Raw genomic sequence first — 14,426 nt, 5'->3', positions numbered from 1 at the left:
CCCGTGGAAGCGGCTCTTCTCGCGCCCATATAAACCTGCCGCAGCGGTTGACGGCCATCAATAGCTACCTTCACCGCTCAGCTCTCGGATCAACCGAAATCGCTAGGCTAAGGAAGCTTGCTCCCTGCTGCCATAACGCAGAGCTATCTGTTTCCAGCTGCAAACTTTTGTATAGAGTGCTATGTAAGCTTACATACCCTTGTGGTTATTATTCGAAACGTTCGCTTTCTGAACCATATAAGTGCAGTGGAATTTTACGCTTTCTGAACCAAATAAGTGCAGTGAAATTTTACTGCATTTATTGATCTGTGAGTATATTTATTTTGGAAGATAGCTATGTCATTTTTTCCTTCCTTTCGCAGAAATCTTCAAGGGAAGGATGTCGCCTCGCATCGTGGACTCAAGTCAGGTGAGAGACAGAGAGAGTCATCTGTTTAGTAACTTCAATACGAACTGAATACTTGAAAATTTTTTTATAGAAAAGCGTGAAATTTGAATTGTAAATTCTGCGATGAGTTGCCTTCCATAATTATTTTGAAACTGATGATAATCGCCAACAACTTTATTGAAGAGTTCGATCGAGCACTCTGATATAGAAAACTCTATTTTTCAGAAAAGGAAATCCGGTAAGATGACGCCACGAACCTCAGTGAAAGGACGCAGCCCTAGGAGTCGACCCCGAATATGTTCCTGTAGAAGAGGCCTGTTCTCGGTACCCTTGCATGACAAGTCGTCAATGGAGGTGGTAAGTAATTCGAGGCCTTTGTGTAGATAAGTTATTTTACCAAGTTTTATTCCCTGTATAGCAAATAAGAATGAAGATTAGGAAAATTGGAACGCAAATATAATACTCCTAGTGAATCGCCTCCTTATCAATGTTCTGGAACCTCAATTGGAAGAAAGTAATACAGATGAAGCATCGTATTTGTTAACGATTTAAAAAAAATTCACTCGAGAGTCTTCGTCTTTTGTGCTAATTAAGACTATACTAGCAATTTTTTTTATGTTGGAAGTGCAGATAAGTAATTTGTGGAAAAGATAGGCACGAGTGTTGTCTTTTCTACAATTGTATTGCAGGTACCCACTATTTGTTTTATTAAGGTTAGGCTGTCATATCTTTTTTCCAAGTTTTATTCACATGTATCTTGATGTTCTCCAGTTGAAACTGTTCTCAAGAAAATACGTTTCATAGGTCATTCTTTATTTTGAAGATGTACTCTTTCTAGAGGCATTAAAAATTCTCTCTTTTAAATTAACATTATGTTGCAAATGCTTTTTGTTTGTCTGCCGAAATTGACAAATGCTTCTTTTCTTTTTTTCAGTGTACTAAACTGTTCCTAGCTGTGGACCTAGGTGACGTACAGAGGGTCAAAGATCTTATACAGCACATCGGACCTTCAGTGAGGAAACCTGACACCGGTTTCACACTGCTACATGCAGCAGCTTTAAGAAACGGGGGGGGGGGGGGGGGGTGGGACGTAGCAGAATTTCTGCTCGAGCTCATTAGTCCCAATGTGGTCAGCACGCAAAACCAAACTCCTGCTCACCTGGCTGCGCAAGGAGGCCACTTAGAGGTTTTGAAGATCCTGTTGGCTGATGAAGAATCAAATCCTAATTTAAAGGATGCCCAGTCCAAAACATACAGAGATCTGGTGAGCTTTATAGCTAACAGCGTTCTGTGTACGAAAATTCAGTTTGCATACACTCATAAGATACAATATTCGTCTACCAGATCCCAACTTTCACGAGATTTTTTCAGTTTTTGCAGTGTGCAAATATTCCTTTCCGAACACTAGATTTTTCGTCAAGAAATTTTAGTCCTTAACTCCACTGAGAATTATGTTTTTTCTTGCAGCTTGCAGATCCATTCCTCCGGGCAATTTTGTACAAAAATACAAAGCGAATCGGTGAGCTTCTTGCCTTGGGCGCTAACCCGGATGGACACGTGGACGGTGTCCTCCTTAGCAGAGAAGAAAACTGGGCATCACAACACCACGCCAGTTAGCTATGTCGCTAAATCACGAGTTAGTACTGACGCTGTTGCCACCAAGGTAAATAACCTTCATTCTCATTACTCTTTCATTAGATTATAATATATTTACATGCACTAAGTAGCTAGAGTTGACTGTTCCGTTCTGCAGGCCAGTTAATGTTTTAATGAAATCTTAAATATTCTTCTCAGTAATAGCATTTTTTTGCGAACTACGTAATTTTTTACTGGTCCCCCTTCCCTGAAAACTAACCATATTAAGACTGCTAAACTGGCGAAATGTGGAAATTTTTTAATATCAATCGCGGGAATTTCTGCGTTATTCACTATGGTTTATATATATATATATATATATATATATATATATTATATATATATATATATGTATGTATGTAATATATATATATATATATATATATATATATATATATAATATATATATACACACATATATATATACAGTGGTTAAACCAGTGTCCCTACCTTTCAGAGTCAAAAAGGTGACTTGAATCCTGTTCAGAGTGATGGGCAGAATCCACCAATGCGCGTAAAAGGATACACAATAGGAGAGGACCAAACTGTAAGTCAGCTGCCCTTTCAGACGCTTCTGTTCAGTATGCAGTGAATAACATTTTCTTTCTATATGTTCAAAAAACCTTTTATTCTCCCTTCAGATTATGTACATAAAGTGGTGTTATTTTCATCAGTCTTGGAAAACTATGGAGCTCTTTGATATCTCAAATTTCACAACTAAAATTGTCTAGGAGTACTTTCAACGTTGCTTGAAGTTCTTACACATCATTTCAAAATTTAGCTTCATGAATTGTGGAACATCTAATCAGGTAAATAATCTCGAACTTTTTTCGGTAGCGTGGGCCCCTTAGGATCAAGGTGAAAGCCAGGACTAGTGGTATAGTCGAAAATGATGTATACCCAATGAACCCAGACTCCAGAGGGTATGTCTGCATCCTGAGTTTTGGGTCATTCGAGAGGAGGCCTGATCTGAAGTTGGAAGCCTCAGAGGATGACGCCAGCAACCTGGCCAATGTGTTTAACCAGATGGGCTATTCCGGAGAAGTTCATCACTCGTTGACCTCAAATGAAACCAAAGAGACCTTAACAAGAATAAGGGAAATGAAAGAGCTGTGGGATGCGGTTAGTGCCACTTTCATCATCTCTAGCCACGCTACCAGCGACAACGATGCTTTCTTTGCATCAGATATGCAACAGTTATCTACTGAATGGTTACTAGGTTTTTTCAGTGATGCCAAATGTCCTCAGCTAAAGAACAAGCCTAAGCTCTTCATCTTTGATCTCTGCAGAGGTTACTATACTGACAGCTGGACAAGTGTTCCTAGATTTTTATTTTGACCTAAGAGAGTGAACGAACCTCAGCGAGATATGGTCTGCATTTACTCCAGCAATACTGGATTTACGTCTTATAACTTCTCAAAGGATGGATCCAGCTTCCCTACAGCCTTATGTCATACATTGGCAAAACACGCTCACGATATGGAACTCAATGATTGTTTCAGAGAGCTGGTTGTAGAATGTAGAAAAACATCACCCTTGTTACCTCTGATGAAAAACATTGGCTTCGCAAAAAAGTTTTATTTTCACTAATAGTCTTGTCATGATTCATGAAAGAAATTTTCAATGGAGATGTATGATATTGAACTTTGTAAATCTTACACTCTTCTCTTAAAAAAACATTCCTAACGCTTAGTACCGCCTGTACGAAGACCATGAATGTCAAAAATTTATATGTAGACTATAAATGCAAATAAATATACATGTACACCAAAATTGTAGTTCCAGATTCCTCTTAGTTTATCAAAAATCAAGAATATACTCACGAGATTGTTTGGACAGGTCATATATGAAAATTTGGACATTTATCCTTTTCGAATTCAAGAATAAAGAAATTTTGGAAAGAAACCTTATGTGTTACCACAGAAAGAGACGAATATGGCTTGCGCTTATTGATTAAAGACATCCAAGAAGCCTACTTTTATAATGTTTTCGGAATTTTTTCCACTTTTCTTCATTTTCTTTTTTTCAGTAGGGTTTGCGGTGCACATTTATCAGATGAAATAAAGGCGAAAATGAATAAAGAATGATACATTTCCTGAAAGAAAGTAATGTCAGACATGATGCAATACTGAAAGGATAACTTTGACATTCATTCAGACGCAATACAGGCATCGAAGATCATTATTACGGAGCAAACCTGACAAAGGAAAGCTTGAATTGTACCTATATAGGAATTAAGTTTGTAAAATCGAATATGATTAAAATGTGGAATTCGATATCGAGAAACGATAAGGAATAGTCTGACGTATAATAAATATGAGTATGGCGGGAATAATAAATTGTTTAAAATTAAGTTGCTTTGCTTTTGGGAGATAAGAAGATGACGATAACAGCTATGAAGATGAAGTTTGAAAGAATGTAATACAAGGCTACACCGACGACTCGGAGATTGAGAGAGAGAGAGAGGGCTTAGTGAAATGTTCACAATAGAATTAAATATGTTTTATGAAATACAATGTGAGTTAGTGTTGTGGCATTACTGTGACAATATGATATATGCTAGAGAACTGATCCAGGTTTGTGTAATGTTTCTAGATGAAGAGTGTAACGGTATCTTTCCTGAAAAGAGCGTTAAAATGCAAGTTCTCTAGGTATTATGATGACATTAACACTAATTCACAACGTCTGTATTCAAAACGGTCATGCTTCAAAACGACAACAGAATCTGGTGTTCCTAATAGTTCTAAATTTAAAATTTATATATATATATATATATATATATATATATTATTTTATTGATTGTTGAATTCCCCAAGGTCTTATCTAAAGTTTCTGATCTTATAGTCGCTACGATCACATCCCATTACAGGTGTCATTCAGTACCCCATCCCTCCCTACCGTGAACCCACTAACTGACCGCCCACCAGCGGTTAACTGGGAGTTTAAAAACCAACAGAAAACCAAATACTTTAGGGCGACCACGGAAACCAGGTTGCCGTCAATAATTCAACCGGCTGACGCCTTACTGTGTACCAACACAAAATGTAGAAATGACCATCACAAGAGGGATCTGAATGAATTCTATTCGAACATAATCTCCGCTATGCTTGCTTCGGGCAGGACTGCCTTTAGATTTCGTCAAGGTAATTCTCGTAATATACCTGGTTGGAATGACTTGGTTGAGGATCTGTATACATACTCACGAGAAATGTTTTTACTGTGGAGGCAAAATGGCAGCCGAGGGCGCGGAAGGAACGACTCATGCATTTACTAATGAGGCAGACCTTACAGACCTTACCTTACAGTTCGTTCGGGTTGCCCCAGGTCCCTCAGTGTGAGGCGCCTCTAATGTCTACCAGAGAGTTGCTAGTACATCTTCCGGTATATTTTGCATCTTCCAATCTTGGATGGTCTGGGATGCAGTTTAGATATTTGTCGAGCTTATTCTTAAAACACATCTACGCTCACTCCTGATATATTCCTCAGATGAGCTGCAACGCATTGAATAGACGCTGCATTATCGATGCTGGTGCGTAGTGGATTAATGTCCTGTGTGCTGGCCTTATTTTTCCAATGGTATAGTTTTGGGCACTATTAATCTACCTCTGCCTTGCTCTTTCTGATATTTTTAGTTCCATGATATTTTCTTGTATTCCTTCTATCTGTTTCCATGCCTGAATTATCATGTAGCGTTCTCTTCTCCTTTCTAGACTATATATTTTAAGGATTGTAGTCTTTCCCCAGTAGTCTAGGTCCTTAACTTCTTCTATTCTAGCTGTAAAGGACCTTTGTACACTCTCTATTTGTGCAATATCCTTTTGATAGTGTGGGTCACCATATCATATTGCAATATTCAAGTGGACTACGAACATTGTTTTATAAAGCATAATCATGGTGTTCAGCTTTTTCTTGTTTGAAGTGCCGTAACAACATCCCATTTTTGCTTTGACATTTGCCAACAGAATTGCTATTTGATCATTTGCATAACAGTTTCCTATTCATCATCACACCAAGGTCTTTAAACTGCTTCCTTATTTGTGATTGTCTCATTATTAGGTCCCCTATATGCATATAGCTTTCCTTCTCTGTCTCCATAATTTATTGATTCAAATTTATCAGAGTTAAATACCATTCCTATTTACCTCTGCCCAATCATATACTTTGTTAAGGTCTCTTTGTAGAGCGTTCCTATCTTCATCACAAGTAATTTCTCTACTTATTCTTGTGTCATCAGCGAAACTACTCACTACCGAATCCTTAACATTACTGTCTATGTCTTCATCATAATAACAAACAATATTGCAGCTAGCACCGTACCTTGTGGCACACCGGATATTACCTTGGTTTCATCCGATTTCTCATCGTTTGCAATAACTATCTGTTTTCTGTTGTGTAAATACTTTCTTTTAACCTCTTCCTACTTATCTACGATTTATTTGTGTTTTCTAATTTTCTTTGCTAATATATTATGGTCTACTTTGTCAAAGGCTTTTGCAAAGTCTAGATAAACCACATCTGTTCATTCCGCTTTTCATATTTTTGAATATGTTCTCACGGTGGACTAACAGTTGGGTTTGTACTTTTTCCGGGTACGAAACCGTGTTGTCCTATATTAAACAAATTATTTTTTTATTAAATGTTTCATAATATTTTTCTTCTTCATTACCCTTTCATACACTTTCATAATATGTGATGTTAGACTCACAGGCCTATAATTACTTGCCTCTAGTCTCTGATCCACTTTTGAAAGTAGGGGTGATATATGCTAATTTGTGCTCATCATAAATCTTGCCTGTATCTACACTTTGTCTTAATAATATTGCAAGTGGCTTTGCGATAGAATGAACTACTTTCTTTAACAAAATAGCAGGGACTCCATCCGGCCCTGCAGCAGCTCCATTTTTAATTTCATTAATTGCCTGCACAATATCAGCTTCATTAATTTCTATGTCAGCTAAATATTCACTATTTTTCTTCCCTTACTTCTATATCATTATCTTCATTATCTATTCTAGGGGTGAATTCTCTCTTATATCGTTCTGCCAGTATGTTTGCAAATTTCCTTTTTTCATTCGTTAATTCTCCCTTCAATTCTCAGAGGGCCTATTTCTATTCTTCTTTTATTCATCTTCTTCGCATATGAGTATAATAGTTTGGGGTTTTGCTTGATATTTAATAGGGTTTTTTCTTCCAAGTCCCGTTTTTCATTTTCTTTTGATTGTATAATCTTTGTTCTGCATTTCTATCTTACTTTTTAGTTCTATAACTTTCCATGCATTTTATTCTTTTGCAAGACCTTTTTTCCACTTTCTGATTTTCTGGAACAAGATCCTTCTGTCTCTTGGTATGCATGAATGATGTTTACTTTTCTTCTTCGGTATATATTTTTCACTTATTTTCTCCAATATTTTATATAATATCTCCGTATTTACCCTTATGTCATCACTTTACGAAAATGTTATCCCAATCTTTGTTTAATTCTTCATTTACTTTCTGACCATTTTATATTTTTAACTGTAGAAGTTTTTGTATTTTCCATATCCTTCCCACTTTTTCATTTCTTGCTTATCTTCTATTTCACTTGCTTTGGAATGAACTGTTAATTCTATGACATTATGGTCTGAAATACTCGCATTATAAACTATTATTTCTTTAGCATAATTCATCTCGTTCACAAATACTAGGTCTAAAGTATTTTCCTTTCTTGTTGGCAGGTGATTTATTTGTTGAATGTTGTATTCTAGTAGCATATCTAATAGCTTTTCAAATTGCCTCTTATCTTCTGCACTACTATTACTCTCTTTTTTATATGTATAAGTACAACCACAATCTCCTATTCGTTCTTTCATTCTACCGAAAAGGAAAGTTGAAGTCACCAGATAGGAGAATAGTCCAGTCCTTGTGATTTCTACATATATCATCCAATTTTTCTATTATTAAGTCAAACTCTTTAGTATTAGGAGTCTATATATTACTATGTCATCAATTTTTCAGATTCAAATTCTACCGCTATTAGTTCACATTCTGACGGTTACTATATTTCTCATATATTTTTCCTTGTTTTTTGTCTTTCCCATATATTGCGGTTCCCCCCCTTGATTCCTATTTTTTCTATCTGATCTATAAGTTTGGAACCCTTTATTTGATCATCATTCCCAGTCTCTTGGAATACCAGGTTTCACTTATATTCATTATATCTATTTTCTTTTCATTTTGGGTTAGTTCTTCTAAGTACTCTATTTTTCTTTTTGAGTTACTCGTAACTAAACCCTGCGCATTCATCACTATGATGGTTTGCGTGTTTTCTCCTTCATTTAATACTGGTAGTAATAAGGATTTTCCCATGTCTCTTTCCTGTTCTGGTATGTTGTTCTTTTTTTCATTTCCAGAAATTCTGACATTAAAAAATCCAACTTTTCCATAATATTTGATCTTCCTTCATCATAATTATTCATTGTGTCTGAATCTGCAATTTTCTCCGTTTCTGCAATATCCTCTTGCATAATAAATACAGTTATTATCTCTTGAGTAGAATTTCGGAGCTGATGCTTTGAAATTTTTTGCTGACACCTCTGCATATCTCATTGGTGGTTTGCTTTTCTCTTTTACCTGATATTCTTGATTTCTCTCTTTATTTGTTTCTTTCTTATTTTGGATTTTATTACTTGGTTGGTTATTTATTTGATTATGATTCATGGCTACAGGGTGCATATATTTGCATTTTTTGTCGAACTTACATCCTTTTCCTTCTTTTATTTATTTTTTGTTTTTTACATATTTTTGATGCAGATCTCTTGCAATCATCCCCATATCCATCTAAGTATGCACATTTACCATATATTTCATAGTTTTGACATATCTTAGGATGTTTGTAGTAACATCTTTCTCCAAATCTGCAATTCCCTCTTTTCAAAAGGTTGCAGATTTTGTCTTTCTGTCTATTTTTTCCTCTTTCCCGTCATTGTGTAGATCTGGGTAGAGCCTCTTCGGGATTCTGCTTTTCTGTTGTCATATCGTAATTTTATTTCTTCTAGGTATGCTGCTTTATTGCCTCATATGTAGTATCAATGAGTATCTCTGCATCCATACTTTTATCTTGTTCTTTGTTTTCCTTATTTTTTTCTGTCATTTCATTTTTGTTTACTTCTCTTCCGTTTTCCTCTTCTTCTTTTTCGTTCTTCTTCTTCCTCCTTCCTTCCTCTCTTCTTCATCCTCAACTATTTGTACATTCAATCTTGATTTAATAACATTGTCTATCCATGATAGACATGTTGAACAAAAATTCTTGTATCTTTCTCAAATCTTGTATTACCTCAGCACACTGTGGATGGGTCGGAATGTTGCATGCAGCACATTTTCTGATTAGGTTTTGTGGATTGATTATGCTATACCAAACCTTACACAGTTTGCATGCTTTTGGCATTCTTTTTCCTAATGCATCAATTAGGATATTCACAAGATTCACCTTATTCATTTTCTTTGTCGGAATATGTTGGTTTATGTATATTTTTCTTTATGAGTCTCTTGACCACTTGGATTTTATTTGGAACTTCTTCAATTATTTTCAAGATGTTTTCATTAGATTTGTTCCAGTTTGAAGGATTATATCCTTCTAATATATCTATGAATGCTTTTGTATCTTTTTGGTTAGGACTGTTGCTGATTTCATAGATGAGAAATGCCAGTTCCCTTCCTGCTACCTCATTGTATTGCGAATCTGCTAAACACGCCAAATTACGCCACCTCTTCCCGCAGTTGGAACTTACTGCCATCTTGTTCTGATTTATAGTATTACACTTGATAAACTAACTTAGAAGACGCTTTATCCTACTATTTTCACACTAATCTTATCACCGATAGTTCACGAACACTTCTAGATATTTCTCAAATTCTAGTCGTATGTTAAACTTGTGATATCTGTTGATTAATCTGACTTCACGCGGGTACGTCTCACCAAGCAAGATGGCGAGAGCGCAATTCAAACTTGCTCTTAAGCACTGCAGGTTAAATGAAAAACAACTAAGAGCTGATGCAATGTCTAGAAACGTAGAATCTGGTGATTACCCTCGTCTTTGGAAAGATATCCAGTCCTTAAATCCCAAAACTAAAAAGCTATCACAGAGAGTAGGGGAAGCAGTCGGAGACAAGGCTATCGCAAGGATGTGGGGTGATCACTTCAACAATATCCTGAATTGCATAAATGATCAGGATTCCGAAGCGAGGTAGATAACCCTCCTTATGACAACATTCAATTTCATTTTGCAGACCGTATTACGCCAGGTAACATCAGCGATGCCATAAACAGCATACCTAATAATAAATCGCCCGGCTGTGATGGTCTTCCCGCAGAGGCTTTCAAATTCTGCCATCCGCTAATTTACATTTTGCTCTGCCTTATTCAATGCGTGCATAATTCACCAGTTTCTTCCAGACTCCCTACTCTTAGTTCACTTGATACCATTAATTTCAAAACAAGCTAAAGGATGCAGCTGACCCTGGCAAACTGACCGGCCGAATTGCAATCACAACGATCGCATCAAAGATACTTGAGTCGGTTCTTCTTGTGAGACTTCTCCCCTTTCTACACACCACTGACAACCAGTTCGGGTTTAAAGCAAACCACTCAACCGACACCTGCATCTATATACTGAAAGAATTGCTGAACTACTACCTATCATCAGCATCTCCTGTTTTCCTGTGTTTCGTAGATGTGAGAAAAGCATTTGACAGAGTAAACTACCTGAAGCTATTCCTGAAGCTGCATAAAAGGGGCACACCCCTATATCTAATTGGCATTTTACATTGCTGGTTCTCCACACAGCAATTCTGTGTCAAATGGGGCAACGTATTATCGTACACCTTCGGCTCCCTAAACGGGCTTCGGCAAGGGGGCATTCTCTCTCCATACCTGTTTAATACGTACACAGATGCCTTGAATGTCAAACTGAACTCACTCCCAATCGGATGCACCGTCAATGAAACAACTATAAACAACCTCTGTTACGCCGACGATATGGTTCTGATTTCCCCATCAGTGCATGGCCTCCAACGACTCATCGACACTTGCCGCCAATATGCAGAGGAATTTGATATAATCTACAACGAAACCAAGACCCAGTGCATGTCGCTGCTCTCGAGATCGCTTAAGCATATTGCAGAACCACAAATTTTCCTCGGAAACCATCGGCTGGAATTTGTGCGCGAATTTCCGTATTTGGGTCACATTATTACCGACGACCTAAAAGATACGGCAGACATTGAACAGGCGTCGTAAACTATGTGCAACTGCCAACATGATTGCAAGGAGGTTTGCCTTCTGTCACCGAGACGTGAAACTGCTGCTCTTCCGCTCGTACTGCTACAGTATCTATGGGTGTTCCCTCTGGACGAACTATACCCGAGAGACCATGAGACGTATCACTGTTGTGCACATGACATTCTGAGGACGCCTCACAAACACTCCACGCTACCACTCCGCCACACAGATGTTCTTAGAAAACCACCTGGACAATTTAAAAATCATTGTAAGGCGAACAATGTCCAGCCTGGTAACCCGAGTGAGAAACAGCGCCAACTCGCTCATACAAAGCATCCTAAGGATTGAAGCAAGAAGAAGATCTAAATTGTGGGAAAGATGGGAAAATGAGGCCTTTGTCCCCTAAAGGACTTAATCTCTGTATTAGCAAGATGTCATCTGCAGATTTTGTCATTATTATATTTATTGCTGATATTTTATTTTTTCATTATTTCTGTGATTACTATCAAGTTAAAGTTTTTTTTTTTATATATATAATATACATTCAATTTATGTATTTAGCCCTCTGGACCAGACTACTGTAACCACCTAAGGTCTCTAGTGAAATTTAAGCTATATCATTTGTGCACTAACTGTTATAACTCTCAATGCAATTTTTTTCCTCACCAATATTATTACTATTACCAGTATTATGATTACTATCTTTTATGCTACCTCAGCTATTTTGTGGATAAGTGCCGATTACTAATTTTTCCTATCATGTTGACTCATATATCTAGATTGTGTATGTTACTGTGTATTTTGTATGTTCATTGTATATGGCCCTGAACCGAAATAAAGGATATTATTATTATTATTATTATTATACTATTGACATCAGCGTCAATGACCTTTGATGTTATAAAGCCAGACGGAGAATTACTAGAATAAAAAAGGCCACTGGAAAAATCGGAATTTTTCGTGCATGCGGTCTACAGCCTTTGTAAATACCGAACTTGAATGTGCATAGATTGCTTGATTATGGAAGGAACAATAAACTTCTGATGAATTCGAGGAAAGGTGTCATAGAAGCCAAGATATTATGTTTGGTTACTTCCAAGGTCCTTTAAATATGCTCAGAGTATATTCAAAGGACCTTGGGTATTTCTGTTCTATACATGAGACTACGTGCGCCTTGTGTTCAGTAAGTGTTACTGGAAATTGTAAATGTTATTTGTTTTAATCGTTATTATCGATTTAGCTAACTGTCAATAGATTCATAGCGACAATAAGAAATTCATAAGTCCAGTGAAAATCTAATGGAAGTTTTAGTAACCGAAAAAGTTTGTTTTTCAAGTCCATTTTTTAAAATGTTTCTTAATAACTGTCGTGAATTTCGAACTGATCATTTGAAATCCCCGCCATTTAACTTCACAAGTGTTGCGTTAAATTGGGGTAAGACTGAGGGATCTCGCGGGCAATTCATTGAACAGAAAGCTGTCCAATACACGACAGTTAAGACGCAATTCCTAAATGCATGGCGAGGAAGGAGCGCGTCTTATAGTAAGGAAGACGTTATGAATTTTCATTAATAAATATAATTTGCTAATCACTAGTACGAGATAAATCATCTATGTAGAGATTTGGAGCCAAGGACTCCGTAGCCATTCAAGAATTTGCAGATTACGGCCTTCAGCCAGAACTTTGAGTCAATTCCTTGATCCTAAATGATAACGTAACTGTCATATTTCACATTCAGGAGTAAAATAGATTAAGTGATTTCCGTAATGTCTAAATAAACGATGATTCCCGCCTGAATTACAAGGATTCTGTAGTTCACGCGGGAAAGCGTAAGTTTCTTTTGAAGAAGGGCGAAGCGACGCTTCATTCCTGCCCAGACCCTGAACCGTGTAAGTACCGTGAAATTTGTGTGTCTCTCAATTCTCCGACTCCCAGCTATCGCCATGCTAGGTCGAATTCCGTTGTAACTGTAAGTTAACTTTATCCACGTATAGATGTGCCATCCCTGCGATGAGGGACTCGATTTATCCAGCAAACGAAAGCTGCCAGTGTAAGAATGTTATTTGGTTGTGATATTGAGTAAATGGGTCTCGTATTGTGCAGAAATTTCGTTCAGTCGTGGACTTAGTGCTTTACAAGCACGCGATATCAAAGACCCTATGTGCTACCACATAAAAAAGCAATGAGAGTTTTCAGGCTCCTTGAATTAAATTAGTGAGGGTAGTAAGAAACTGCGTGTACTGTGGAATTCTGCTAGGAACTTTAGTTTCGGTGTATTCTTAATGTATTTAAATGTTTATTTTTCGTAATAAAACTGTTTTGTTGACCAAATTTTATTGAATCTCACCCTGATAGTTTTCGAGTGCGCGCCTCCTCAAGGCCTTGTCATCGGCCCAGAACATCCAGGCACGAATCATAAAAAAAAATAATAAAAGTCGAAGAAATTCCCGACATTTGGTCCTTCGAACCGGATGACAAGTGCGCTCTAGAGCTTGAAGGGAAATTTCAATAAAGTATGGTCTATAGGGTAGCCCTGATAGGACACAGTCAGCTCCTACCGAATCTGCCACAGTGTTCAGATAACCAGATTGAGATGTATAGAAGGCCAGGAGGTCTAGTCAGTTAATTTTTAGATAGTAGTCTATCATTCTGGCAGAGACGGTCTGAGTTGGTCGTGTTATATATAGGAGGAAACGACCTAGCAATCGATTACACCAAAACCGTTTGGGATAATTTACGTACTCTTATTGAACCCTTGAGGAAAATTTGTGAAATAATTGCTATCTGCGACGCAGAGATCAGAGAGTATCTCAATGATAATCGTTTTGCTATAAATTCCGTTGAATATGTCAAAAAAGTAAAGAACTTTAATGCGAGAATCTCCAAATACTGCTACAAAAGAAGTCAGTACGGAGTCCGACACTTGCCTATGAACTCTCGTGCCTACTGCGAAGGCAAACAAAGGGACGGAGTCCATTTTGATTCAGAAATCTGTAAAGCATTCCTCAATCACTTGATGAGATTAATCAGGAGAGAGAGAGACAGACAAAATAACTAGGCTCAGCTTGTTCCAATGTGCAATTAGCCCCATGTGCCACTAGTCTTTGCACCCCGTCTTCCTAACATAAGAAAAATCCTCATTTCCTA

At 37.2% G+C, this 14,426-nt stretch overlaps 1 protein-coding gene and 1 long non-coding RNA gene across 2 annotated transcripts; both read left to right on the top strand.

Annotated features, from left to right (window-relative positions):
- On the top strand, positions 1-1,451 carry LOC135221432 (uncharacterized). The gene is made up of 4 exons (XR_010315946.1): positions 1-183; positions 363-409; positions 614-745; positions 1,323-1,451. It is a non-coding gene; the product is annotated as an uncharacterized LOC135221432 (long non-coding RNA).
- Positions 1,452-2,531: 1,080 nt separating this feature from the next.
- LOC135221188 (caspase-2-like) lies at positions 2,532-3,361 on the top strand. Its single transcript, XM_064259011.1, has 2 exons — positions 2,532-2,570; positions 2,861-3,361. The coding sequence occupies exons 1-2, from the start codon at positions 2,532-2,534 to the stop codon at positions 3,359-3,361; spliced, it is 540 nt and encodes a 179-aa protein (XP_064115081.1).
- Positions 3,362-14,426: the final 11,065 nt, after the last annotated feature.

The sequence above is a fragment of the Macrobrachium nipponense genome, chromosome 2 (assembly GCF_015104395.2).
Source record: "Macrobrachium nipponense isolate FS-2020 chromosome 2, ASM1510439v2, whole genome shotgun sequence".
Classification (NCBI taxonomy): domain Eukaryota; kingdom Metazoa; phylum Arthropoda; class Malacostraca; order Decapoda; family Palaemonidae; genus Macrobrachium; species Macrobrachium nipponense.
This window is presented reverse-complemented; position numbering and strand designations above follow the sequence as displayed.